General features: G+C 49.8%; 1 protein-coding gene across 2 annotated transcripts; it reads right to left on the minus strand.

Moving 5' to 3' along the window:
* Positions 1-2,751: 2,751 nt before the first annotated feature.
* On the minus strand, positions 2,752-27,680 carry Il22ra1 (interleukin 22 receptor subunit alpha 1). 2 transcript variants are annotated; one of them, XM_005079607.4, is made up of 7 exons: positions 27,520-27,666; positions 23,268-23,400; positions 22,647-22,825; positions 19,256-19,431; positions 12,038-12,176; positions 7,947-8,068; positions 2,752-5,912 (listed from the first exon to the last, which is right to left on the minus strand). In XM_005079607.4, the coding sequence occupies exons 1-7, from the start codon at positions 27,560-27,562 to the stop codon at positions 4,959-4,961; spliced, it is 1,746 nt and encodes a 581-aa protein (XP_005079664.1). In that variant the 5' UTR covers positions 27,563-27,666; the 3' UTR covers positions 2,752-4,958. The 2 variants fall into 2 exon arrangements, with proteins under 2 accessions (XP_005079664.1, XP_040612294.1); XM_040756360.1 differs by lacking the exon at positions 23,268-23,400 and having other exon boundaries at positions 27,520-27,680.
* Between the last annotated feature and the right edge of the window lie 304 nt (positions 27,681-27,984).

A 27,984-nucleotide genomic window follows, 5' to 3' on the forward strand; every position in this document is an offset into this window, starting at 1 on the left:
CAATCTTAATCTCCTGCCTTACTTGCAAAGCCCTTCGTAAGCTTGCCTGATTCTGCCTCTTCCCCCGGCGGGTGTCATAGAAGCTCATGGGAGGATGCTGGAGTGCCTGGCTCCAACATCCATTTCTTTTTCTTTAAAAAAACTTGTGCACATGAGTATTTTACTTGCATATATGTCTGTGTACCACATGCCTGCCTGGTAACCACAGAGGCCAGAAGAGGGCATCAGCTCCCCTGAACTGGAGAATACAGATGGTCGGAGCTGCCATGTGGGGGCTGGGAATTGAACCTGGGTCCATTGGAGCCAGTGCTCTAACCACTGAGAAATCACTCCAGCCCACCACCATCTTTTTGTTGTTGTTGTTGTTATTTTGAGGCAAGGTTTTGTTATGTAGCCCAGGTTAGCTTGCAACTGGCAACTCCCAAGTGCCATGGTTTCAAGTACGTACCATTCTGCCCTCTCCATCTCCTATTATCCTGTCCAGAAAGAGTGTCTTCAGATCCACACACTTTCTGTGATGCCTAAGTGAGATGTGCCTCTGTTCAGCAGAACACAGCCCCTTAAATAGGCCCTGTTGTCCCTGCCCTCTGAGGCAGCTTGTAGAGATGAACTTAGACACACGTCAGAGTCAGGGACACCTCAACATGCATTAAAAATAAATAAAATGTAACAACACACACACATTCTTAAGCCTGGTATGGTTCTGCACATCTGTAATCCCAGTTTTTGAGAGGCATAGGGTATGAATTCATGAAAACTGTCATTGATTCGAATCCAGCCTGATTACATAATGATTAACAGGTCAACTAGGGTTCATAGCAAGACTCTGTCCCAAACAATGACAACAAAATATGTATTCTCTGCTTGTCTTGTCTCTCCGAGAGCAATGCTGGGAAACTGTATTTTCAACAAACTTGATGTTATGATTTGAGCCTGAATGTCTCCGATAGGCCTATGCATCTGGGTGCCAGGACCCCATCTGGTGGTGCTGTTTTGGGAATGTTGGGGGCTTAGCTAGTGTATGTGGGTCTCTTAGAGAGGGCGTGCCTTCTTCCTTGCTGCCTTGAGCTCTGTGCTTTCTGATTGAACAAGGTCTGGGGAGCTGTGAGGTCTGGGGAGCTGTCGTCACGGCACTCAACCGGGAGAGATGGAGCTGCTGTCCCCTCCCGCACACATCCCCACCATGACAGAGCATTTTCTTTGAATCCATGATCCAGAAGGAATTTTTCCTCTTTCTCCTTTTTGAGACAAGGCTTCATAGAGATCAGCTTGGCTTCAAACCTACTGTGTAGCTGAGGATGGCCTTGAACAACTTCTCTTCTTCCTCCTCTTCCTTTTAAGGTAGTGTCTTACTATGTAGACCAGGCTGGCCTTGAACTCACAGACATCTCCCTGCCTCTGTCTCCTGAGTGCTGGGATTAAAAGTGGAAGCTGTCACACCCAATCGACATCGAACTTCTGATCCTCCTGCCTCTTCTCCTACGTGCTGGGATCACAGATGTATGTCACCATGCCCTGTTTATGGGTGCTAGGGATTTGTGAGTGTTAAGAACGCATACTATCAACTGAGCCACATCCCCAAGTTTTATTGTTGTTGGTAGGGTGTGTGTGTATGTGAATGTGAGTGGCGAGTGTGTGTGAATGTGAGTGTGGTGTGTGTTGAATCGTACAGGTGGGTGAGTATGCCCTACCCACATGTGTACAAACCACAGAGGATGACTTCAACCATCCTACTCTGTTACTGGCTGTTTTACCCCCTTAAGATAGTGTCTGTGGCTGAACTTGGAGCTAGGCTTCCCTCTCCAGAGGCTGGGTTACAAGTGCATTCATGGGTGCTGGGGATTTGAACTCAAATGCTCTTACGTGCTGAACTATCTAGTTCCCTAACTCCCAGTCCCAAGTTCTGAGGGGAGGAAAACCCATTTATCTGAGCCACATTTTCCTCCTTGAGAAAGAAGGACACCGAAATGTATCATGGAAGGAAGACTAGCAGAGGGTAAGTGATGATGATGGAAATCCTCTAGGTGGCACAGCTGGCTCCTTTCTCTTTCTTACCACGCTGCTACAGTGAGTTCTCCTCACCCATGGTTTTGCTTTTTCTGGTTTCAGTTACTTTTAGTCAACAACATTACATGGGAATGTCCAGAAATAATTCACACAGTTAAAACATTTTTCCCTCCTTCATTTTTATTTTATGTGTATGGATGCTTTGCCTGCATGTGGGTCTGTGCTCCACATACATGCAGTGCCCACAGAGGTCAGGGGAGGGTGCTAGATCTCCTGAGACAGGGGTTATAGACCGTTGTGAGCCATATTGTGTTTGCTGGCAATCAGACCTGGGTCCTATGAAAGAGCAGCCAGGGCTCTTAGCCACTGAGTCACCTTTCCAGCCCCATAATCTGTGTTTTGTGTTGTTCATTATTCCCATCGACATGATCTGTGTCATGTGCATCATCCTGTGAGCCAATGTAGCCACTCTCTATATGCTACACTTCCATCATTCAGTCAGACGGGTTATTGTAACTAAGTATCTGTGTTTAAGTAACCTTCACTGTGCTTCCTAATTACCACTCTATTATGAGGCTAGTCTCTTTATGTGCCTAATTAAGCTTTATCACAGGTATGTAACACATCAGAGCCTTTGCAGGATTTGGGAGCATCTATAGTTTCAAGCATCCTCTGGATCTGACACTGTCATCCTCACACTTGCAAAAGCAGACAGCTGCATTCAAAAAAGAAAAGACAGAAGCCTTTCCTGTTTAAGTAACTTTAATAAGTTTACCATTTTGTGTTGGGATGCAGTCCCAGCTTTCTTTGGCTGCATGCAGCTTGTGGGTTCCAGCTGGACAGGGGTCTAGGGTCTTGGACTCTTCCCCGAGGATAAGGCCGAGGCAATTCTGTGGTCACTCTTCCTTTACTCTTGGTTATGCCATTCCTTGTTAAGCAGGTGACTCAGAGACTCACCTTTTTTGGGTGGGACAGGGCACGACAGGCAGAGCTGGACACTTTGCAGGTTTTGGGGTAGGGCTCTCAGGAAAGCCAAGCTCACTCAAGATAGTGTGGAACTTTGACAGCCTGACTTCTAGCAGGATCCAGGTCAGCTATAGGCCTGGGGTGCCAGGGGAGGAGTGTGTGTGTGCTGATCCCAGAGCCTGCTCCCTCCTGGAGGGCGGGGGCCCAGGCTCCTCCTTAGACACACCCGCATCTCCAGTTTATGGCTCTGGTTGCACTAAGTGAGAACAGGCCTGCCATTCCGTGGCTTTTTACTCATAAACAAAGTGAAGGCAGTTAACCTTTGGCCAGAGATACTGGGTCAGTGACCTTGGAGGGAGGTTAAATATTAATGACATATAGATAAGAGCTGCACCTGTCACCATGTGTCATTAAGGGGATGAGGTGGGGAAAAGAAGGGGAAACACAGGTGAGTGCAGAGGAAGGGCACCGTGTATTTCTGGAGGGCCACAATGTCGCAGGTGGAGTTTGGTGCTGTATCTCAGAAATCTGGAGCCAGAAGGTGATGGGGAGGGCACCTATCTCTCAGGAACCCTTTAAGGGCCCTCCTTTCTCTGTGTTCAGCCAGACTCAGCCCCCAAGAATTTCAACAGGGTGGAGAGCATTCACTCTTGACACAAAAGGCCCTGTGTTTGAGGACGGGTTCCACGGCAGAGCCTTAGATAGGCCTGGCCCTCGGGTTCCTCCTGGAAAGACCCATCTGAGATGAGAGTAGTATAATGGGCATGGCTTCCTGACAGCAGAGGGTAAAGGATGCTTCCTCTTCCTGGGCACAGGCATGGGGTTAGGGAGCCAGAGAGGTGCAGTACTGCCACTATGTCATGAGAAGGAGCAGAAAGGTCTGGGGATCCCTCCATGCCAAGAAGGCCCTGTGCGATGTTTTCTGCCCAGACAGCTTCTGCCTCCAACCTCAAAGGGAAGGCTCTGTGCCATTTGTGGCCTCTGGGCCTGTTTCCAGACAGCCCTGTAGAGACTCCTCCTGTCTGCCCTAGATAGTCCAGTCCTTGCCTGCAACAGTCTCTATCCCGTGAGAAAACACCCATGAGCCAACATGAATGGGAGGAGGCTCTCTTTGTGTTTCCAGATTTAAAAAAATTCCCAGCAGAAGACCATGACCGTGTATTGGACCCTGCCCCAAAGCACCTCCTAGACATTAGTGTCATCCTTGGCACCACCTCATAAGGTGACTGTGATGATCGCTGTTTCATGGATGAGGAAGCCGAGATCTGAATTAGCTAATTCACTTGTTTGATGTCATATAGGTGTAGAGGCCTGAACTTGAGCCCAGATGTGCGGAGATTCCAAAGCCTCTGGGGTCCATGGCCATCCATGGCCCATTCAAACACTTTTCTCTGGGCCCCTACCTGCAGAAAAGTTTTGTGGGGCACAATCCTCCCCTTATGATGGATTTTCCAGGGAGAATCCTCCTACAGAACAAAGAAGGAACCACTGGCAGGGAGTGAACCCCTAGCCACACTCTGCCCTAAAGTCTGGCCTTGGTGGAAGTGCCTGTTATGCTGGTCCCCTAGCTTCCAATCCAAGCTCCTCCAGAGAAGGTGGATGGATGCCTTACTCTTGGTTTAACTAGATTAGGGCGCTGTCCAGGAAGCAATGAAAGATAGGCAGCCTTCAGCTCAATGTCCTAGGAGCTGAGGGGTGGGGTAGCATGGGTCCCCAGGAGGTTTGCCTACATTATCCCAATCCATCTGCCCTACCTGCCAGGCTGGGCGGCACAGGCTGTTTGCACACGCCTCCTGCCTGTAGTTTCTCCACCAGAGCCTTCACCGTACATCTGTATTCCCACTTGGGGCCCAATCTTCCTTTTGCTAGTTCTTGCCAGGGGACCCAACTTTGGGCTGGGCCTTGGAGCCTACGGCCTAGTGAATGTGGAGCTGCCGGCTGGGTGGGGCAGGAGGAAGCCCAGGCCTGCTTGCTCTGATGTCCCTTCAGGATTCCCACTGCACAGTGAGAGCCAAGCCTTTGAAAAGAGAGTCCAGCTCTGTGGGCAGCTCCAGCTCAGAGGCTGCAGCGCTGGGACTCATGCCCTCAGTCTCATCCGCTGGACCTTCGTCACTGGGACACACAAGGGAGTCCAGCAGGCCCCAGGGACTTGATCCCTGGTCAGAGGGGGAACACGAGAGGGAATGGGTGTGCAAAGGGAGGGAGACAGGGTGGCCTTCGATCTGGACAGAGGACAGGAGGGATAGCGCTCCCTTCAAGTACCCTGGTGTCTCTGGCTCACCACTTCGCAGGGCGTGAAGGTCAGGCCCTCTGTCTGTGCAAAATTCCAGAGGTGGGGGGAGTGATTTTGGTCTTTGGGTCTCCTTGGAAGCCAAGGAAGTGATTCCCTGCAGAGAAAGGTCCCCTGGGAGACAGCTTCCTGCAAGTGTGACTTCATGGAGCTGACCTTTTGGCTTGAGGCGTTTGGGACTGGAGAGGGCCTCAGGAGGGGAGTCTTTGCCAGTGTCTTCCCCACACACAGCATAGGAAGCAGACCAGCTGTCCAGAGTGCCCTGTGCGGTACAGGTGGGAGGGTGGGTCCTCACCACCTGCTGCGGAGAGTAGACGAGAGTTTTGGCATCAGAGGCTACCTGAGGTGCATAGGAAGGGGGCTGGACCTCAGGGACAGCCTTTGGGGCATAGGATGGTGGAGACAGTGTCTGCTGAGGTGACACATTGGTGGGTCGGAGGATGGAGACATCTGACTGTCCTATGTAGGTGACCTCAGGCAGACTGTGCTGCTGTGCGACTCCAGGTGGCTCCCTGGACGTGGAGACCATCACTTGGGAGTACTGGGTGTGTTGAGCCAGACTGCTGGGACCATTGAGGTCCAAGGCAGGGATCAGCACACGCTCCTGGATGAAGCGTAGTGGCTGGAAGGTCAGAACTCGCTGGACATTCTGTGGGAAGAGAAGAATACACCCTTTAGGGTATGCTCTTTTGTGTGTGTGTGTGTGTGTTCTTCTACATGATGTGTGTGCATGACATGCACAAAGAAGTCAGAGGCTGACACCCAGTATCTGTGGCCATTCGTCATTTTGTATATCAAGGCAGGGTTTTGGAAATGAGCCCAGAGCTCACCAGTATGGTTGGCCTAACTAGCTACCATGGTCTGAGAGTACCATGTGCCCCTAGGGCACTGGGTTATGGGTGGGGCTGCTGCACCCTCCCAGCACTTATGTGAGTCTGGGAATCCCAACCCCGGTCCTCTTGTTTGCGTGGCAGGTGCTATACCACTAGGTAATTTCTCCAGCTCCACGTTCTGCTTTGTGGTATGGGCAGGCAAGGCTCTCTGTGGGTGTCCAAGGCACTGGGGGTCCATTGAGATGTATGTAACCCATTCTCTCCCACAGAGTTCCTTCCAAACGCACCCAGCCTCTGAGGCAGCGCATTCCAGAGAGACTGACACAGAAAGATCTTGACTTTGAGGTCGTCCTGGGCTACATGGTGAGACCATGTTTTGAAAAACCAAAGTAAGCAAGCAAATGGATGCTGTGGCATCTAAGGTCCAGGTCACACCTGATAGAGGAACTTAGGAGTCTCTTGCTCCAGGTGACTGATGGTCCAAGAAGTAGATGACCCATATTTGGAGCTTCCCCAAGGTTGTGGCTTGCATGGCTATGAGGGACTGAGGAGGGAAAAGATGGGGAAGGCCCGGAGAGGCTGAGGAGACAATGAGTATCCAGAGAACTGTGACACTGTGTGAAATGCCCCCTGTGCCCCCAGATGGAGAGAGTTGGCTCCAGAGCCACACTGCTCAGTCTGAGGCTCTGATGATGACCTTGCTGCTAGAGCAGAGGCTGGCCCACAGCTGGGTGGGCTGCTAGAGCAGAGGCTGGCCCACAGCTGGGTGGGCTGGCCGATGTGTTGATTCCCTAGGGACTCAGTGCTAAAACCAGGTGTCAGTAATCGAAATTAGAGATTTCACATTATAGTCTGAAGCCCGAATTCTCATAAAAAAGTGGGGCAGACATGGGCTGCCCATTTAGGGGCTCTTTGTTTAGTTTTGAATTTTGTTGTTGTTTCAAGACAGGGGCTCTCTATGTAGCCCTGGCTGTCCTGGAACTTGCTTTGTAGACCAGGCTGACCTCAAACTCACAGAGATCCTCTTGCCTCTGTCTCTTGCGTGCTGAGATTAAGGATGTGTGCCATCATGATTGACTGGTTTTGTTTCTTTGAGGCAGGGTTTTATGTAGCTGAGGCTAGCTTTGAACTCGATATGTAGCCAAGGATGACCTTGGGTTTCTCCTGCCTTCACCTTCCCTGGGTGCTGGGATCACAGCGCTGGGAGTCAAACCCAGGGTATTGTGCCTGCTGGGGAAGCACTCTGCCAACTGAGCTGTGTGCCCAGCCCTTGTGACATTTTGGGACACAGGCTCTCACTCACTCTGTAGCTAAGGATGAGCTTGGAATCCTGATCCTCCTGCCTCTACCTTCTGAGTGCCGGGAGGGATAACCTCCACTCTACCCGTGTTTCTGACCTGTTTCTTTGTTGTTGAGTTTTGATTTTTTTCTTTGTTGGTGGTGGGGGTAGCTTTGTAAGATAGAGTCTCACTATGCATCTCAGGCTGGCCTGGATCTTGGATTCTTCTGTATCAGCACCCCTAGTCCTGGGGTTACACGACTGTACCCATACACTGAGCTCTGATTTTCTATTCAAACAGTCATGTGTTCTGCAGCCCCACAGAGCCTCACTGATCAGCCCTCGATGTTCCTAGGACTTGCACTCCCACCTGGCCCTAATGCTTCCAAGCCACAGGGCACCCCTGGTCAATCCCACTGCCTTCTCCACACACCCTGGAACCTGCCGGGCCGTCCTTATAAACCATCTGCTTTGTGGCAGAACTCTACAACACTCAGGGCCTCCCCTGTCCTCTGGGACTTGGAGGGTCTCCCCCAAGACTCCCCTCTCTGGCCTCAGGTGGGTGACTCACCAGGGAGTTAGGAGGTACTGGTGGTTTGGTGACGTATTTGTAGCCTAGGTAGCAGAGCAAGCCGACGAGGAAGCCCATAGAGAACAGCATGGCCCCTGAGAAGGAGTAGGCCCACGTCCGGTCTGCAGAAGAACACAGAAGAAGGCTGTGTGAGGCTTGGAGGCCCCTGGACCCCATCCTGAGCAAAACTAATATGACCCTGTCAGTCAGGATGAGTTCTTCACCACCTTCTCGGGCAAAATGCATCACCAGGGATGCCGCTCAGTTGGTGGCAGGCTTACCTAGCATCCAGAAAGCCCTGGACTCAATAAAGCACTGCATAATTGGGGAACAGGTCTAAAATCTCAGCATCTGGGAAGCAGAGACAGGGTCAGACACTCAAAGCAATCCCCTGGTACAGGTGAGTTCAAGGCTATTCTAGGCTATGTGAGAGACCCCACCTTAAACAAAAGTGAGACAGGGAAGGCCTCTTTTCAGGCCTCCTTCCTCAGTGTGACTGCAACTCACACAGCCAGGGGCCTCAGCTGGCCACCGACATCCCCACCCACACAGCCAGCTCATCCAGACCCCACATCTAGACTTAATAATCACTCTCTGGGCCAAGCATCTGTACACTGGTCAATTCCTTCAGCAGGAGGTGAGCCTGGTCAGGATGCAAACTCTGTCACAGGCATGGGGACTTCCAAGTGTCTGCTCTTGGAAGGGTGTTGTCTAGAAGGATCTAGAACAGTGGTTCTCAACCTGGTGGTCACAAACAGGGCTTGCCTAAGATCATCAGAAAACATATTTATATCATGATTCACAGCAGTAGAAAAATTACAGTTATGAAGTAGCAACGAAAATAATCTCAGGGTGGGGTCACCACAGTGCCAGGAACTGTAATAAAGGGTGGTTGAAAACATTAGGGAGGTCGGGAACCACTGATGTGGAAGGTCCACTGCTACAGTGAGAAGAACGACATGCATGTCTCTACACTACGGCAATGTCACAGCGAAGCCACCGGTCTTTGTACCAGGACAAGACAGGAACACGATGTCCTTGGCCGGATAGTTTTCCATATGTCATTTCACCCATGTGGGGCAGGGTGAGAAAATGATGGTGACAACCTGGAGATGAGGAACAGGGTCCTTAGAGGTCTGTTTTGCTGCCAATGAGCTGAGCATCCCCTGCTGTGCAGCCCTGTCTGGTCCAGCTGCTTGTGGTTAAGCTTTACCTGCATGAGCAGGCTGGCCCAGCAAATCACCAGAGCACACAGAAGGATGGGGATGATCTCCTCTTTTAGGCAACAAGGATGATGCCCAGAGAGATTCAGTGTCTTGCTCAAGGTCACACAACTCCTCAGTGGAAAGAGTTTGACTCCAGAAAATGTATAATCATGCCTCGGTTTCCTCATTTGTGAAAGATATGAAGTAAAACAACTTTGGGACCCCTTGTTGGGGCCTAGCCCCCACAGGGTCTCTGAGTTGTTTGTCAGCTGATAGCCACAGGTGCATCTTGTTTTCTAGTCCTGGCTTACTGCCCCCGCATTGCCCCAGTGACATCAACATCTAGCAGGAGGAAAACACGCACTCTTCCACCTGGATTTTTCTACTGTGTTGTAAGACTATATATAAGACTGCTCCCACCTACAAGAGAGAGACCTCTTAGCACTTGCAAAATAAAGACACTTCTTAGTAAAAACAGGTGGACATCTGGTCTTTCTTTTCCCGATACCTCGGAGTTGCTTGTGGTGCAGGCACCACAATTGGAGGTCCCACTGAGATCCAGAGAGACTTGGAAAGACTGGGAAAGATCGGTCAGAAAGAAGACTTGGGAGAGGAGAGACTCAAGAAAGAAAAGATTTGAAAACAGGTACCTCAACTTCTAACAGTAAAATTGAATGGTCAAATCCCCAGGCTTTTGCTTGAGAGATCTCCTTCTAAGGAGAATGTGTATTGAATTAATCTCCAGCCTTTTGCCTGATCCATTGAGGTCAGGAAAGTAAAGGGGAACTGAGAGATCTCCCTCAAAGGCTGGCCAGCAAGTAAGTCTATGAGGATGTATTAGAAAGGGGTACCAAGTTAGGGGTACCAGGTTAAATCTCCAGGCCTTCGCCCGCAAGGTTGAAGTTTTCTTTGCACCACTGATGGGCCTCTGTGTCATCAATCCCGACACCCTCCACACATTCTTGGACACAGGCTGCACAGCGGTGCGGCAACCCCTTTCCCACACCAAGATGCTGGGATGATAATCTGTAACTCCCAGGCATCCTGAGGAAACAAAGAGGGTATTCTGGGATCTAGAAGAGGCCAAACCTAGATTAAGGTCAAGGGCAGGATGAGTCACTCTGGAATGAAAGTGCAGAGTAAGCCTTCAGCAGAAGGGGCTAGCTGCTCACTAGATTTTAAGGTGATGGTTAGAGTCAGGCAAAGCTAACTGGGTCACTGGCCAGCTGTGTAGTCATGAACACGTTACTTAACCTCTCTGAGCCAGAGTTCCTTCTGTGTAAAATGAGGATTATGCTACCAACATTCTTGGGGGATGGTGGTCTTAAAAATTAACATGCAATGGTAAAGATGAAAGAATGTATAACGCAGCTGGCATGCTGGCAACAGAGTTATTCATAATAGCAGGAAGTGTTTGTAACATAGTTTGTTCTCTAAAGAGAAAGTGTCTTAGTTCCATTGGCAAGAAACAGCCAAGAAAAGGAAGCTTCAGCCGAAAGTAGCGGTAGTCTCAGGGGAAAGTGGTATATGCCTGTCAGGAGGCTGAGGCAGCAGGATAGGAAGCTAGAGGTTAGCCTGAGCTACAGAAGGAGACCCTGGCGTAAAACATAACAAAAAAGCCAAACCCAAACAAAACTAGTGTGACATTGAAGGCAGCTCATGTGAGGTCAAACCCACAGGAGGGTGGGTGAGGAGTGGCCAGTCTGCCGCCCAGAAGCAGGGTGCCTGGGGACAGGTGAAAAATATCCAACCGGGTTAGGGTGAAGGTCAAAGATCACATTATACATGGCCCAGCTTGGCACCCACAGAGTGGTTTCTGTTCCTTGCCTCCTGATTGCCAGGTTCTATTCTGGTGCCCGGGTTCCTCATGAAGGAAGGGCATGCCCCATGCTATTGGCCAGGGCTGGTTGTCCTCCAGCTGTGTCTCCTGCCAGATAATGTCCTGGGACTCGGGCAGAGAAGCCAGTGTCTTGCAGGTTCTGATGGGCTGAGTTTTCAGGACCATTTTTCACAGAGTACCATGCACTGCTGTCCAGTCCTCGAGCTGGGCTCTGAGGGAGACGTTCCCACCCAGTGACATCGTCACCCTGCTCTCACTGGCAGTTTGAAGCATCACAACTCTTCTTACTTGCTTGGGAACATACGTCTAATTGGAAGAGCAGACACTCCAAAGCTTTCGTTGGTTTGCTTCTCATTGTTAGGGATGGAACCCCAAACCTTGCCTGGGCTCTGCTCCCAAGCCAAAACCTGAGTCCCAAGAATGTGCGAGAGGAAGGGGGTCTGCCACTATCCCCCTGAGTACATGACTCAAAACTACGCTGTAACACAGTGGTTAGCACAGAGTCACTGGATTTGAGCCTCATCCCATCCTTCACTTCTTGTGTGACCGTGGGTAAATTATGTACCACTCTGAACCTGTCTCCTCTGCTGTAGAATGAAGGTGATTGAAGTACCCGCCCCCAGACTGTGTGGGAGTCAGGGTTTACAGTGGCTAGTCCCTGGTCCGCTCAGCAGACATTTATCGTTCGTTGGCTTTGAAGATATGAGGATCATTTTATCCTCTCTGTCCCCACCCCTGTACACCTCCTCTCCTAGTATATGCTGCTTGAGCTGATAATGTACATGTTTGCTTTGTCAGAGTTTACACAAAGCTGGCCAGAGAAAAGAAATTCAGGTGTTGGCTTAGGGTGGTGATTAAACATTCACTAAGTGAACCCATTAGACAATTCAGCTATGGATAAACAAAGATCAGTCTTAATATGATAACACCAATCTCCAAGGGTTCTCAGAACACTGACAAGCATCCCCTTGGTTACGGGGAGGAGGAGGGAGTGGAGTTAAGCTGGGCACTCAGGAATCCTCCCCCACGGCCTCAGCTGAACTCACCTGGCAGCGTCTTCACTCGGCACACATAGGGAGTGCTCTCCTTGGACCACATTGGAGCCAAAATTGTGATGGCTCCGAGGAACTCTGTGTCAGGAGTCAGGCCAAGGAACTCATATTCTCTCTGCTTGCCTTCAAGGTGCTGAAATGGACAGAGAACCCAGCATGACTGCATACCGTGACTGTACAGGTACACACACACACACACACACACACACACACACACACGCACACACACACACACACACACACAGATACAGACAGACACACACACCATGCACACACACACACAGATGCAGACAGACCCACACAGACACAGACAGGCACACCACACACATAGACACAGACAGACATACACAGACACAGACAGACAGACATACCACATGCACACACACACACACACAGATACAGACAGACACACACACCATACACATGTTCACAAACATGCCACTCTTCATTCCTCTTCTTGATACTAAGATGACCCCATCAGCTAGCCTGACCCGGAAGTTCAGCTGGTGCTCTTCCTTCTGCTCCTCCATCTTCTTTTATCTTCAATTCAATCAGCCTTCAAGCTCTTTGAACCTTTTGAATAGCACCTGGCCTGTCACATTGTGACAGCCTACAGATACCGGCTTTTTCGGTGACACCATGAATGCCACCACCATCTCTGCCTCTCCCCTGCCTCCTCCATTATCAACCCTGCCTGCTCTATGTCCCTCCACCCTTCTGCCCCTTCTGCCCTGCTGCCCCCAGCCTGGGCTCTGCGGTGGCTGGTCACTCATCTCTGGCTTCGTCCCTGGCCACTGGCACATTCATCTTGGTGCCGCCGTCTGGATTTACAGCGTCTCTCCTTCACAAGGCATCATCCCAGTCAAATCCCATCTACAGCCCCCCCCCCTTGGCTCACTCAGGGCTCTGAGGATGCAGGGCCCTGGGTCTCTGGTGAAGCCCTGACTTGAGTAAGCCAGGGTTCATTTCCATCTGCTGTCCTGTGTGGTGACAACTTGTGGTTCTCCTTTCCCGGGTTTCTCTAACTCCCTTTCCTTAGATCCCTCCATCTTGCCTGCCCTGTGCCACTCTGGGGGTGGGGATCCTGTCAGCTCCTGTCACTCTGTGACAAGGTCACCTGTTTTAGTCCCCCAGTCCCATCCGTGTAGGATGAACTCTTCACCCGTCTCTACCTCTCTGATCACTTAATGATCCTGGGTGGACCCGTAGCCTCCCTGATCACTGATGCATGACTCTGAAGGGTCCCTGATGGACGGAAAAACCCCCTTCTGGGTGGCAGCCGGCAGGCACCCCCACACCCCGTGTCCCCAGACCCATCCCCACACCTGCTCCCTGTTCTCAAGTTGTCTCATAGCATCATGTCCTCATCTTGGAGACCCAGACTTAACTCATCCTCTGTGGCTACCAGCTTCCCTTAAAGCAGCAGGGCTGCGTTTTTGTTTTTGTTTTGTGTTTTTCTCTTTGCACTCGAGCTTTCTCTTTTCTGGACACGTGAGGCAAGAGTTTAAGGTCAGGCACTGGTGACGGGGGAGGGGCGGGGATCTCTTCACGAAGTGGGTGGGGTTGTGTGGATATATTTCATAAATCGCTCTTGTAGAGCTCAAACAGCCGACCCTGAAGACATTAAATATTCTGTGGTCCAGGTCCAGGACTGTCACCACACTTACCCTATCTCCGTCTTGGCTTTGCCTGTGTCTGTCACCCCCTGACTTCACCCTATTCTAGGGATATATGCCGTTTATGGGATGGACTGTCCCCCAAATAACAACATTAACATGTCTATGACAGCTTGGTACGAGAAGTCACACATAGACTTATGTTTTGACTACTTGATTCCCAGATGATGGCAATATTTTGAGAGGTTCTGGGAACTTCAGGAGGCAGGACTAGCTAGAGGAAGTAGGGCAAGGGTAAAGGGGTGGGTCCTTGGAGATGCCCTGTCCCTGACCCCTTCCTGCCCCTCACTCCTGCTTTCATTTTTATTTTATTTAAACTAGGTGTGTGTGTGTCTGTGTGTGTGTGTGTGTGTGTGTGTGTGTGTGTGTCTGTGTGCAGGGCCTTTGGAAGCTGGAGTTACCTGCAGTTGTGGGCCGCCTGACTTGGTTGCTGGGAACCCAACCCAGACCTCTGCAAGAGCAGTGCACACTCTTAACCCCTGAGCCATCTCTCTAGGCCTGCTCCTCCCCTGCCCTCCCCTGCCCTCCCTCTCTCTGCTATTTTCTGTGTATGAAAATCCTTCTCTGATGCATGTTCCTCCCACCATGAATTCCACCCAAGTGTATGGTCCCAGCAACCACAGATGGAGTCCCCTGAAGCCGTGAGCCCACGGGCGAATTCTTCCTTTTATGTTCTCCTGTACTTTGACACGTGATGAAAAGCAATGAAATTAACCGTCTAAAGGAGGGAGTGCTGGGAGATGAGGGAGGAATGGCAGCGAAGTTTTTAAATGTCTTCTATCCTGAAGGTAGATTCCAAACTATGCTTTGTGGGGTTGTGGAGAACGCTCTGTGGAGGAGGCCCAGGTTCTTTGTGTGAACTCAGCTCTACCCCTGGAGGCCTTCAGATACACACTGCATGTGTGAGGTAGCCTCCATGCCTAAATAAGATGCACACTACATGTGTCAGGTAGCCTCCATGCATAAATAAGATACACACTGCATGCTCGAGACAGACTCCAAGCCTAAATAAGACTGGAAGACTGAATGGAGATGTCAGAGCGTAAAGTTCAGCCAAGTTAATGTAAGAACACCACAGAAAGTAGAGAATGGTGGCAGTCAGGAGCCGGAGATAGGAGGATTACTGCCAGTTTGAGGGAAACCTCAATTACACAATAAGTTCCAGGCTGTCTTGGGCCAAAGTGGGAGATTTTGTTACAAACAAACAAACAAAATCCACCCCCCCCACAAAAGAACACAGACTAACCTACACCCTTTGGAGGTTATTACACAAGCTAGAGCCATTTCAAGGCGGTGTTTGTAATATTCAAGCTGTACTACAAAACGTACAAGGAAAGCAAAGATTGTAAACCCCAATATGACCAGAATGTTGGGCTCAACATACAGTAATTTTGAATCAGTGGAGAAAGGTGCTTGCTGCCAAGCCTGGGGATCTGAGTTCAATCCCCAGGACCCCATGGAGGAAGGAGAGACCAAATTCTGCATGTCCTCTGACCTCCATACTTGTGCCAGGTGCACCTTGGCATATGTACAAAATTCAGCAAATAAATAAATCTCAGCATGCTGTGGGACAGCTACCCTAGGAGTATGTATTACTCTCATTGGTTAATAAAAGGCTGACAGGCAGGTAGCTGGACAGGGAGTTAGGTGGGAAAAAGGAGGGCAGAGTCAGGAGAGACATCAGCCAGCTACCCAGGAAGCAAGATGCTAGAGGACAGGTAAAGCCCTGGGCCACGTGACAATACAGAGATTATTAGGAACAGGTTAATTTAAATGTAAGACTTAGCTAGTAATAAGCCTGAGCTATCAGCCGAGCATTTATAAATAATATAAGCCTCTGTGTGGTAATTTGGGAAGCCACTGCTGGGTATTTGGGAACAGGAGGTCAGGGCAGGGAACATCCATCTACATCAGTAATACATAGTAAATATAAATATTGGGAACTTCAGAACTGAACAACACAATATATGTTTAAAAAATGCACATGGCCTTAACAATGGTTTGCAAAGGAGAGAAGACAGAAACCCAAAGACAAATTGATTGGATGAATTACGGTAAGCGGGAGGGGTGGTGATGCCCCTTTGTGGTATGCTCAGAACCCCTGGACTCTGCACCTTAAAAGGGTGACTTTAGGTCTGGGGGTGTGGCCAGAGTTTGATTCCACACATTACAAAAAATGGAAAGAAAAGAATGAATTTTTATGACATATGAGTTGACTCTCAGTGAAAAAGGCTTGTGAGGTGGCTCAGTGGGTAAAGGGGCTTGCCGCCAAGGCTGGTGGCCTGAGTTCAAACCCGAGAGGTAAAAGGAGAGAATCAGCTCCTGCAAGATAATCTCTGACTTCCACACACATGCTATGACATATGGATGCCCTGACACATGCCCACATACATCAAAAGGAATACTTTAGCAGAGCACTGTCTTCATAGATGCATTTAAAATAGATAAATGGTTATAGAAAGGCCTGAGGCTTGGATAGGTAGCTCAGACATTAAAGGCTCAAGTTTACAACCAAAAACTCCAAGAGTGCGGTTCCCAGTGCCCACGTCAGAGCCCATCTCTCCAGCTTCTCTTCTGGGGCCTGGAGAGATGGCTCAGTGGTTGAGAGGCCTCACTAATTTCGCAGAGGAACCAGATTCAGTTCCCCACACCCATATAATATCTTACAACCATCCATAACTCCACTTCCAGAGGATCTGATGCCCTCTTCTGATCTCTAGGGGAACCAAGCATGCATGTGATACCCAGAAACATGTACAGTCGAAACACTCATAGACATTAAGTTGACCTTTAAAATTATATTCGTGTATAAACCAGATACACTATAAGGAGACTGGGGTGGCAATATCCATGTCAGATAAAGTGGATTCAACAGGAGACAAAAAGGGGGTTTCCATCATGATTAGAGGCCAACCTATCAGGAAGATGTGACAATCATGCAAGCATATGCTTAATAAGAGTTTCGAACTGCATGACAGAAAAGTGCACAGAACTAAGGGAAATAAACTCATATGCCTAGCTGAAGAGTTCAGTACTCTCATTAGCTTTAAGAACAACACAGTCCTCCCTACCCCCTGCCCCATGTCAGAAAAGATACCGATGAGAGAGCTCCATTAGTCTCCCCTATCTTGTTGGTGTTTGTAGAACACACTACCCTACACCTCCGAACACACTTACTCTCTTCAGAAGCCAAGCAGATGGCAGGCCATAAAATAAACCTTCATGAGTTTAAAAAGCCTAATTCAGATAGAGTAGGCTCACGGACAACAGGCCAAATCAAATCAGAAATCAGGAATCATAAAATCTTTAGTCCAACCCAGATATTTATCAGAAGGAGCTGCTTTGATGACAAGGTAATCTCTAGCTGTTCCTATGGCAACCGTGGACTTTTCCTCTACCATCTGTACCCCACAGTCCCAACAGGCTCCTCAAGCTTGTCTCCCACAGTCCCTCCACACAGGAGGTTCTCAAGCTTCAAGGCAAGGGAGGAGAGTCCCCTGTGGGATGCTCACTACAATCCAGGTTTCAGACAGGCAGCTGCAAACATCGGAGCAGACTGGGAGGGGCCCCTGATGGTTAAACTTATCAGCTTTATTGAGTTGAGAGCCACTTAGGAGACCATGAGGTTGTGCCTGGGTGTGTCTGTGAGGGTATGTCTAAGAAGATGGATTGCCCAGGTTCTGACCTAATGAATGGATCAATCCCTTTATGGACTTGTAATTTGATGGTTTCACTAGGAAGTGATGAGAGTTGGGAAGTGATCTTCTGGAGGATGGAGGTTACTAGATGTGTGTCCCTGATGCCTGAGTTATGCCCTGGCCTCTTCCTGTGTTCCCTGCATTGCTCTACTCTGCCACACCCCTCCTGCCTTGCTAGCTGATACCTTTGAGACTCCTTTTGTTCCTTATGTGATTTCTGCCAGGGCTCCCAGGAGCTGTGTTTTGAGCAAGTACCCTGGGAGGTTCTGACACCACCGGTCCAGGGCATGTGCAGGAAAACTGCTTCGTGTGGCTTCACACTCCAGCCAGAGTGGCCAGCTTTGAGCTTTTGAAAAACGTATCATACATGATCCTGCTTCTCTTTCTGATCATGGGGTCACAACAAATGGAGGCCCTCCAGGGTAAGAGCAGGTTTTGCTGGCATCTCTGAAGGTGCTGACCTCTGTCCAGGAAGTGGCTTAACCTCTCTGAGTCTGTGTCTTCTCATCTCGAAGATGGAGACACTAGCTCCCACTCACGGAACTGTGTGAGGCGCCATGAAGATAAGTGACATCCTTGCACGCCTCAGAAAGTGGCATGGACACCCCAGAGTTTTCCAGTCTCTTAGGTCGTGCTGAGCTGACATGAAGTCTTGCCTGTTCCAATTCTTGTTTTAACCTTTCCCCCACCCACTAGGTTGTTCACTCTTTGAGGGATTGTTTCAGAACTGCAGAGGAGGAAATAAACATTCACTCAGCTGAGTCATGAACTGATGGTACACACTGGGGAGTGCACAAGATCAGGTCATTTGCATACTGTCTACCATTTGTGGCTTGACCTTTTGTAAGAACCCATCTTAAGCCGCTCCCTGCACACAGCTTCCTCAAACACTTCCAGGCTGACTCCAGGATTCTAGTCTCCTTTCTCTCTCTGTTTTAGACACAGTCTCACACAGGCCAGGGTGGTATCAAACTTGCTGCCCGAGAATGGTGACGAACTCCTGACTCTCTTGCCTCCACCTCTGATCTGGGATTACAGGCATACACCACCACGCTTTGCTTCTGTGGTTTTGAGAACCAAATCCGGAGCTTTGTACAGGCTAGGCAAGTACTCTCAAAGCTATGGCTGCTGTCCTGACACCAACATTTTCTAAAGAGAATGACTGGGAGGTGGTGGTTTACACCTTTAATCCCAGTATTCTGGAGGCAAAGGCAGGTCTGGATTCCACAGTGAGTTCCAGGGCAGCCAGGACTACACAGAGAAACCCTGTCTCCAAAATAAAGAGAGAAAAACTGGGGATATTAATAGGAATATATTCTTCTCTGGGATATTGCAGGATATTAGGCAAACAAAACAAAACAAAACAAAACCCAAACAAAGAAAAAAACAAAACAAAACAAAAAACCAAACAACAAAGCTTTCTGGACAGGTCCAGTGACACATGCCTATAATACTAGTGCTGATGCAGGAGGATTGCTATGAGTTTTTAGGGAGTTCCAGACCATCTTGGATTACAGAGTAATACTCTACCTCAAACGGACAAACACCAACTAATGTACCCAACAAACAAAAGGAATCTGGCCCAATAAATACGAAATTTGCATGGTACAAAATTGAAGCCCTGGCTCTGCAGGACTTGTCAGAGCCTTGAGGATGCTGTATGATCCTACAGAGGGAGACGGTGCCTCACGACTCCACTAGAATTCTCGGAGCCCTACAAGGACATTTTTTTGGGAAGTGCCATTTTTATATAATGTAGCACTTTTGCTGCAAGCAGCTCAATATTCTTGGGAGGGAAGGGGGTTCCCAAGAAGGCATGGGGTATGACCTATATTTACCGTTTGGTAGGAGTGGTTGACTCGGAGTTCTAAGCGGTAGAACAGGTCACGGAAAATCTCCTCCAGGGTTAGTTGGTGGCCATTTTCTGAGCGAATGGGTGTGAGTGTGGGGTAGATCAGCATCTGAATGGACCTCACTTTGGGGATACAGGTCACATCCGGCGGTTTGATGGTAGCTAGAAACGGGGAGAGAGAAAAGCCAAGAATGATTTGCGGAGTGGCAACTAACTCAACATGTGAGAAGAGGCCTTTGGGTAGCTGGCGTCCAAGAATGAGGCTGTTCAGGGGTGACAGAGGGTGGATGGGAGGTACTCAGGCAGAAGGCAGTTGACCTGAGTGGTGATGCCCCTGGTTCTGCCTTGATTCATCCTGGCCCTGGCATCCCCGGTATGAGTGTGCCTGGAATACCCTTCCCCTTAGTATGAGTGTGCCTGGAATACCCTTCCCCTTAGTATGAGTGTGCCTGGAATACTCTTCCCCTTAGTCTGCTGCAGTGACAACTTTGGGGCTATCAATGACTGATGAGTCCAGACAGAGTGTAAATAATACCAGGCCCAATGTTATCACTTCTGCTCCCGAGACTCTGCTCTCTCAAGATGGAATTTTCCAAATGAGCTTCACTGTGTTACAATACCTTAAAATCTCTCTTTCTCTCTCCCTCCCTCTCCCTCCCCCCCCCCTCTCTCTCTCTCTGCATGTGGAGGCCACAGGAGGATATTGGGTTTATTCCATGTGTAGGGGTGTTGCCTGCATGTCTGTATGTGCAATACATGTGTACCTGGTGCCTAAGGTTGTTGAAAACAGTTTCAGATTCCCTGGAACTGAGTTCAGATGGTTGTCAGCTGCCATGTGGGTGCTTGGGATTGAACCTGGGTCCTCTGCAAGAGCAGCCAATGATCTTAATTGCTGAGCTAGCTTTCCAGTCAAAATGTTGGGGTGTCTTGAGTTAGGAACCCTCTCCCACTAAACTGGAAGTTCTTCATTTCAGCTAGCCTGGCTTGGCCCCTGAACACCTAGGACCCCCCTGTCTCCACACTGCAACAATGGGGTCACAGGCAAGTACAACCACACCTGGCTATTTTTAATTTTACATTTTTACATGGGTGCTGGGGATTCGAACCCAAGCCTTTACAGTTACATGGCAAGAGCTGGCTAAGCCATGCCTCCAGCCCCTGTATACCTTTTTAATACTATGATGATTGCTATGGCTCTTTTATCCAAGACAATGTAAGCATACAAAAAATCTTTCATCCAATATCAGGAGTTTGTGAATCTATTTTGTACAAGTCTAATAATGGTTTGTTGTCTTCTAAGGTTTAGAATATCATAGCTAAAGAATTCTAATGAAGTTGAAAAGCAGAGCTACTGCTGGCAAGAGGGCTCAGTGGGTAAGGGTGCTTGCCACCAAGCCTGATGATTTGAGTTCAATCCCCGGAAACCATGTGACAGAACGAAAGAACAAACTCCTGAAAGCTGTCTGCTGACCTATATGCACACAGACACACATGCATACACAAATAAATAATAAGTGTAAAAGAGAAATCTGAAAAAAAGAAAGAAGAAAAACGGAAATTAATGTCCTCAAAAAGGAAATGGAATTAGGATTCTACTGAAGAATGGGTTGTTCCATAGCTATGGGAAATCAGGCTGAGGAAACCATTTCATAGAATGGGCAACGTTCATGACACCGTTGTATGGACAAAAGGAGTTCTGAAACTATAATGTGACACTCGATTAGGAGGCTGAGGCAGAATCCCCCCATCAGATTGGCCCATGTGCCTGTCTGCGGGGCATTTTCTTGATTGCAGCTGATATAGGAGGGTCTAGCTCACTGTGGCCCGGGCTGTACCAGAAAATGAGCTGCAGGTGAGTCTGTGAGCACGTCAGAAGGCAGACCTCCATGGCTCCTGCCTTGGGCTCTAGTGTCCCTCGGGGATGAGCTGTGATCTGGATATGCAAGCCTTAGATAAGCCCTTGCCTCCCTTTTGGTTGATGTTTATCACAGCAACAGAAAGCAAACTAGGACACTACTATTTTGAGACTAGCATGGGCAACAAAGTGATGTCCAAGCCAGGTAGCACTACAGACTAAGAGCCTGTCTCAAAACACAGGGAATTGTGGCTTCATAAGTCAGTCGATGTCACCACATGCTTAGTGTGTGAATAGGGTTTGGCACTGGCATTAAATAATTAATTAATTCATACCTTCAGTGGCTATATGTGGAGCCTTTTCTATGTACTAGGCACTGTGCTAATGGCTTGGAACACAGTGGGACCTATAGGCTGTCCTGGAACACATGTCTTTGTGGGGGAGGCTGAGAATACACATATAAGCAAACACTGTCTTTGCCAGTTGTGACCTGAGCTGTGAAGACATGAACGGTGGCACAGGATCTCTAAGTGTCTGTGGGGATGGGTTCTGGATTGCCTCACCAATGCACAAATCCATAGTTCTTAGTTCATTGTGTAGAGTGGCCCAGCATTGTGCCCAACCTAAACACATCTCCTGTGTACTGTTAACAGATAATGCTTAATACTGTGTAAGTGCTATGTAAACAGTTGTGTATGGCCCAGGGAGTAAGAGCAAGAAGAATGTGGACAGACTCTATGCAGATGCAATATTTTTCATTTGCATTTGGTTGAATCAGAGGTCCACTGGGATGGAGAATAAATAAAGATAAAGAACAAATACAGATCTCAGTTGGCTTTGACGGGATGAGATCAGGAGGTCAGGGCTGGAGGCCGGGACTCTCTTTGGAGTCTAAGCCCTCATACCTGGGGAGCAGTGTATGCACCGAGGCAGGGGTCAGCAGAGAATGGCACCACTGATACAGAGTGTCACCCGTGGACTGGGCTAGGCAAGACCGGCAGGGCCAAGGGAGGACTCTTATCTAAGGCTCACCAGCACAAAAAGAGATGGAGGGCTTTACAACCTGAGAGGATGGGCAAGGGGTACCAGGAGAGTGGAGAAATGAATTAGGAGCTCCAGCTGCGGTGGTGGGGCCTCCTATAGCCTAGGAAGTCCTGAGCAGAGGTAGAGAAAAGAAACAACCCCCTGGGGTGTGTCCTGGCCTGGGAATATCTTCCCTGAAAGTCACATGCCTTAGTGCAGAGTCTTATTGGGTCCCCATCCACTCCAGAGATCTGAGAACTGTCCCTTCACCCCAAACGCACATGCCATCCTCTCCCCTCACCCCAGATGTGCAGGCCATCTTCTTCCCCATCCCAGATGTGCAGCCCGTCCTCTTCCCCACCCTAGATGTGCAGGCCATTCTCTCCCCACCCCAGATGTGTGGCTAGCCTCTCCTCTCACCCAAGATGTACAGGCCAGCCTCTCCCCCACCCCAGATGTGCCTCTCCCCTTCCCGAAGTGAGCAGGCACCCCGCCTCACTGTGTTGCAGTGAGCTGAAACGCTCAGTTTCCTTCAAGTCTTGTTTCCTTCCTGGGCCGACAGCTGTGACCTTGGCATAGTAAAGTTCGGTGAGGTTGCCCGTCTCCATAGTCAGGTTGCAGGACTTCTGGGTGGTCCGCTGGCAGCCTGCCTTGGCCAGCCACACTTTGTCTCCGTACCTGTAGGTAAGGGCAGACAGGGCACAGAGTGAATTAACAGTTCTACTAGGCCCGTGGTTTATAAATGATGATAAGGGCATCTAGTGTTTACTCATAGAGGTTATCTGTGTGGACACTAAGGTCAGCTCTCACAATAGTCCTTATAGGTAGGGGTGTATGTTGTTCTTAAGGGAGGAAGCTGCACTCTGAGGAGAAAACTGCGACCAAGGGTTTGAGGTGGGCATATGATGACTAGACAGAACTCTGCCAGCTTGAGTCCTTATCCTGTGCTCCTTGCTACCCAACTCTTTCACAAGTGCCGTGAGCCCGAGCTAACAGATGAGGAGACAGAGGCTCAGAGACAGGGAGCGACTTGCCACATGTTGAAATAGCAGGACCAAGAAGGGACCCGGGCCTTGTGAATGCAGAGTCAGGAGGGGGTCGGGTCGGACGAGATACCTGCCTCTTATACTCCACGCTGTAGACCGTGTCCGGGGTGCTGTCTGGTCCACCGCCCCATATCAAGATGTTTTCAAAGTTCCTGGACTGGAATTTCACGTATTGAAGGAGGCTAGCTTTGTCCACAGTAGTTTGAGCTGCAGGAGGCAGGAGCAGGGAGAGCCTGTGGGTTTGCAGACTGAGGACCCCACCTTCAAAAAGAGGGGGCCCTCATTCTCCAGTGCTGCTTCCTGCTCCCACCCATTCCTCCCTGCTTGGTGAGCTATGGTTTACCCTCCATTTAAGTGTTCGGGTCAATGTCTTCTGAGACCATCCCCACCCCTGTGTAGATATCATGACTACCTAACTCTAGAACATTTTCATTATCCACAAAAGAAACTCCATATTTGGTGGTCACAGCCCATCTCCCCACCACCCCAGTTCTTGGCAATCACAAATCTCTTAGGATTTTCCAATTCTGGATTTTCATTTACTTTACACCCTGGCTTTTCCCCAGGTCTGGCTTTTTCACTCAGCAGGTTGTCAAGTTTCATCCCCAGCATGCATCAGTATTTATTTTTATGACTGGATAATATTCCACTGTATGGATATACCACATTTTGTTTATCTATCATCAGTTGATGGACATTTGGATTTCCAGCCTTTAATTTTTTTTACTATTTTGAATAATGTTGATGTGACCATTTGCGCAAAAAAAAAAACTGGACATGTTTCCAATTCCCTTGGGTATGCATCTAGTACAATTTCATATATAATTCTCTTGGGTATACATCTTGGTAGTGCTATAACTCTGTCTGTCTGTCTGTCTGTCTATCTATCTATCTATCTATCTATCTATCTATCTATCTATCTATCTATCTATCCATCCATTTATCTACCACAGTGCTGAGGATGGAACCCAGAGTCTGGGCTTTTATATTAAAGGGAGCATTCTGCCACTGAGCCTTGGCCTTCTTTATTCTTAACTTTTGAGGGAATTACCAAGGGGTTTCCTAAGGTGTCTACAGTGCATTAAATTCTACCCCCACTCCCAGCAGTAACTGAGCTGTCAGGCTTCTTTATACCCTTGTGAATACTTACTGCTCATTCACTTTTTTTTTGTTTTATTTTTTTGAGACAGGGTTTCTCTGTGTAGCCCTGGCTGTCCTGGAATTAACTCTGTAGACCAGGTTGTCCTCAAACTCACAGAGATCCACCTGCCTCTGCCTCCTGAGTGCTGGGATTAAAGGTGTGTGCCACCACTGCCCGGCCTCATTCACTTTTTAACGCTGAGGTTGGCATTCTTAATCTGATTTTAGAGTTCTCCCGGTAGAAGCCTAAAGACGGCACGTGTTTGAAGTCAATCCTTCCACACAGTGGTAGAGAAGGTATTGTGAATTCCTTCCATGTCAGTCCCCACCTACTCGCCATGCTGCCTCCATGGACTGCAAAGACACCGTCTACAACGAGGCCTTGTAGGGGGCAGAATGCTCACATATGGACAAGGTCATCATGGGGGAAATTGTTTAAACGTTTGATCTTGTTTCCTTCAGTCTAGAATGGGGGCAATCTGACTTACTTAGCAACAGATAATGATGACAACAGCAGCAGCTGATGCTTGGGAAGGGTATGTCAGCGGCTAGCCACCGGCCCAAAGCCTCTCCACTCCCTGAACACTCACCCTGTGAGGTAGTGATTGCTGCTGTTCCCATTTCATGAATGAGAAACACTGAGGCTCATCCAGGGCTATTGACCAGTGCCACCGCCAGCATTTGACAGGGTCCCAGGGCTACGTGGACTGCTCACTGAGCAGAGGGGCAAGGTCTGTGAAGGTGACCAGCACTTCATAGGACCTGCCTGTCCTGAGAGTAAGGGAGGGGCTGGAAGAACAGGAGTGCCTGTGGGAAGGAACGTCCTCCTCCATCTCCGCTAAGTGGGGTGTCAATGATCTGAGTCCTGGTAGGGGACCAGTTCAAGGAAGATGGGAGGAGAGAGAAGGACAGAAGGCAGACTAAGGAATTTGCGGCAGAGGCTGGGGGTGTGGCTGAGAGACAGAGGAGGGCTTAAGAGGCACAAGGGCCTGGCTTCAGCCCCTAGTCCCCCAAACCCCAGCCCCAAACTGGAACGAAACCTGCCTGCCGTCCATCGTCTCTATAGCTCAGGCAGTTTGCTCAGCTTTAGACAAGGCAAAGGCCGGACAGGCTTGGGTCCCAGGGTGACCACGGAGGGGCTTGCCTCTGAAGCAATGTCCTTGTTAGTGAAGGGCCTATGGCTTACAGCACCCTCCCCTCAGTCCAGACCCCACCTGTGGTGATGAAGAAGGGACAGCAGAGCTGCTCTGGCTCTGTACATACTCAGAGTAGCCTGGTTGGCGAGGGTGGGAAACGGACAGGTGCCGAGCTCTCAGTGGAGGCCTTGAGGACAGATGTCTTTGATGTGTCTGTGCCTCCCTCCCCCACAGCCATGAGAGGGGAGAGTTACTATTCCTACAGTCCAAGTCTACAAGGTTCTTTCAAGAGGGACCTGTACGTTGCTGGGGTGAGGGTGGGCAGACATCAGAGCAGCCCATCCCTGTTACTACAGGTGCCCTGGTTACACATCCCTGAATCTGGGTCAGTCTGGGGCAGCAGCTGTGGTCACCTTTGTTTTCCAGGCTTCCCCACAGTGCACACAGTGGGTCCTTGGGGACAGTGTTGGAGTGTGGCGGCGGGGCTGCTGAGATGTGACTAACAATCTGCTTGGATCCTGGGCTGGGCAGATTTGAGGCTAGAGTTCTCTGTTGAGGTGGGGTCTGAGGCTGGGTGCAGAGACCAACAGAAGGAACACAGACTTAAGCAGTGGCTTCTGGGGGGACATGGGGTGAGCCCCGTGCAGAAGAGAGAGACAGAGTAGATTTGAGAGAAGGCTGGGGTCTGTCTGGGCGAGCTTAACCTTTCCTCCTGGTAGCTTAGACTCTGCTGCAGTGTAGGCTGCTACTGGGGACCAGCTGGGAGCACCCCGGATATAAGAACTGAAGGGGAGCAGGCAACATGTTCTTTCTGACAAGGGCTAGGTGGTCTCGGCAGAGCCCCTCCTCACTTAGGGGCCAGCGAGGCTTCACTCTCCTCTTTCCCCCCTCTTTAAGCCCATCTGCCCTCCCCCTCCCGCCTGGGTCATTCCCGCACTTCCTGGTTGAAAGTCTACATTGTGAAACCCGGGGAAAGGAGGAGATGTATGGTGGGGAGTCTGGCTGTCTGGTCACTTTATAAAAGACAACCTGTCTTTCACATTTGTGTGGAAAAACAATGTATCAGCTGGTGCGGGAGCTAAGGAAAAAACTGATGTCCCCAGTGACCTGGAGCCAGCCTGAGGGCTGGTGTGGGAGCGTCTGAGGCCAGTGTTGGGGACCTGTCACCTCAGGACTCCTTTCTGTGCCTCCAACCCCCTAAAGTGTCAGGAGATCCACAGCTCCACACCACAGCTTGTGGGACATAAGAGAACACACTTTGGAGAATTGGGGGGAGGGGTGGTGCCTCTAATCTCCACAGCCCACCACAGGCAGGATTGTGAGGGCCTGCCTGTACTGTTTGGAGAGAGGATCCAGAGCAGATTTGTCTCTTAGGGACCGGATTCTACACCAGGCAAGAAGGTCCACGAGACGGCAGGACCACTTCCTTCCATCATGCCTGAACTCTGACTTCTGAGAGAGAATCCCTGGATTCCATTTCAGGAGAACAGACCAGAGCCCCCATCTCATCTGAAGTTCTCATGGGTATGAATCCCAAAATTCCCTTTTTGGACTTTGCAGTGATAGTCCTTAGTCTTATTTATATGGGCACCCCGGCATGTGACTGCAGCCCATCTGGCCTCTCTTGGTTATTGGTTCAGCCAGAGTGGCTTCAGGAGCCGTGGACAGAGGCAGTGGCCTAACTCCTGCTCTGTCTAGTCTGTCGCCTCCTCCTTGGTGAGAAGCTGAACATGAAGTGGTACCCACCCCCTAGGCCAAGACTTTACCTACTGGGGGGTGGGAACTCAGCACCCCCAGTTCAGACAGCCTGCATACTTGAAGGTCAGTTGAGTCCCTTCGGGAAGCCAGGGTCTAGGGTACTCTATCGTCCCCTCCAGTTACCTAGAGTAGACCATCTATCTCTGTCTCCAGGAAAACCCGGCACCCAGTCCACTGCCAGCAAGGAAGAAAATGAAACTGGATGTTATGAGGCTCTTGGGGCACGAGGAGGCAAATGTGCTCCTTGGCTGTTGGGGTAGGGGGAGTTGAGGGCAGGTTAGGGAGCACTCACCGGCTAGGGATCCCACAGCTAGGAAGGTCAGTAGTGTCTTCATTGGGTCCTGCCAAGGTCCCCTTTGGGCCTTGGCTCTGGACCCTGCAAGGAGGCTGGGCTCTGGGTGAAGTCTTGCGGCTTTGGCAGCTGGCTCCGCCCGGCATAGGGCGGGGAGAGTGGAGTAAGCTCTAGGCCCGCGGGGGCAGGGGTACAAAGGTGCCTAGCCTGGTGCTCAGGAATTCCAGGGCCTGGGTGAGATCCAAGGGAGGTTCCCCTCTTGGGTGCAGAGGAGGCACCCGCAGCAGAAGGGCTTGTTTATCTGGTCTGGTGACTGATTCATCCCAAGGCCCCTGGTGGTGTATCAGTCAGTGCACTGAGAGGTGGGAACGGCAAAACCGAAATAGTTTTATCAGGCGGTAATCGGCACATATCACCCCCCCCCCCCCCCCCCAGTACGTGTCTTCTGCCTTAATAACTCCATTA

Source organism: Mesocricetus auratus, unplaced genomic scaffold, assembly GCF_017639785.1.
Source record: "Mesocricetus auratus isolate SY011 unplaced genomic scaffold, BCM_Maur_2.0 Super-Scaffold_100014, whole genome shotgun sequence".
In the NCBI taxonomy this organism is placed as follows: Eukaryota; Metazoa; Chordata; class Mammalia; order Rodentia; family Cricetidae; genus Mesocricetus; species Mesocricetus auratus.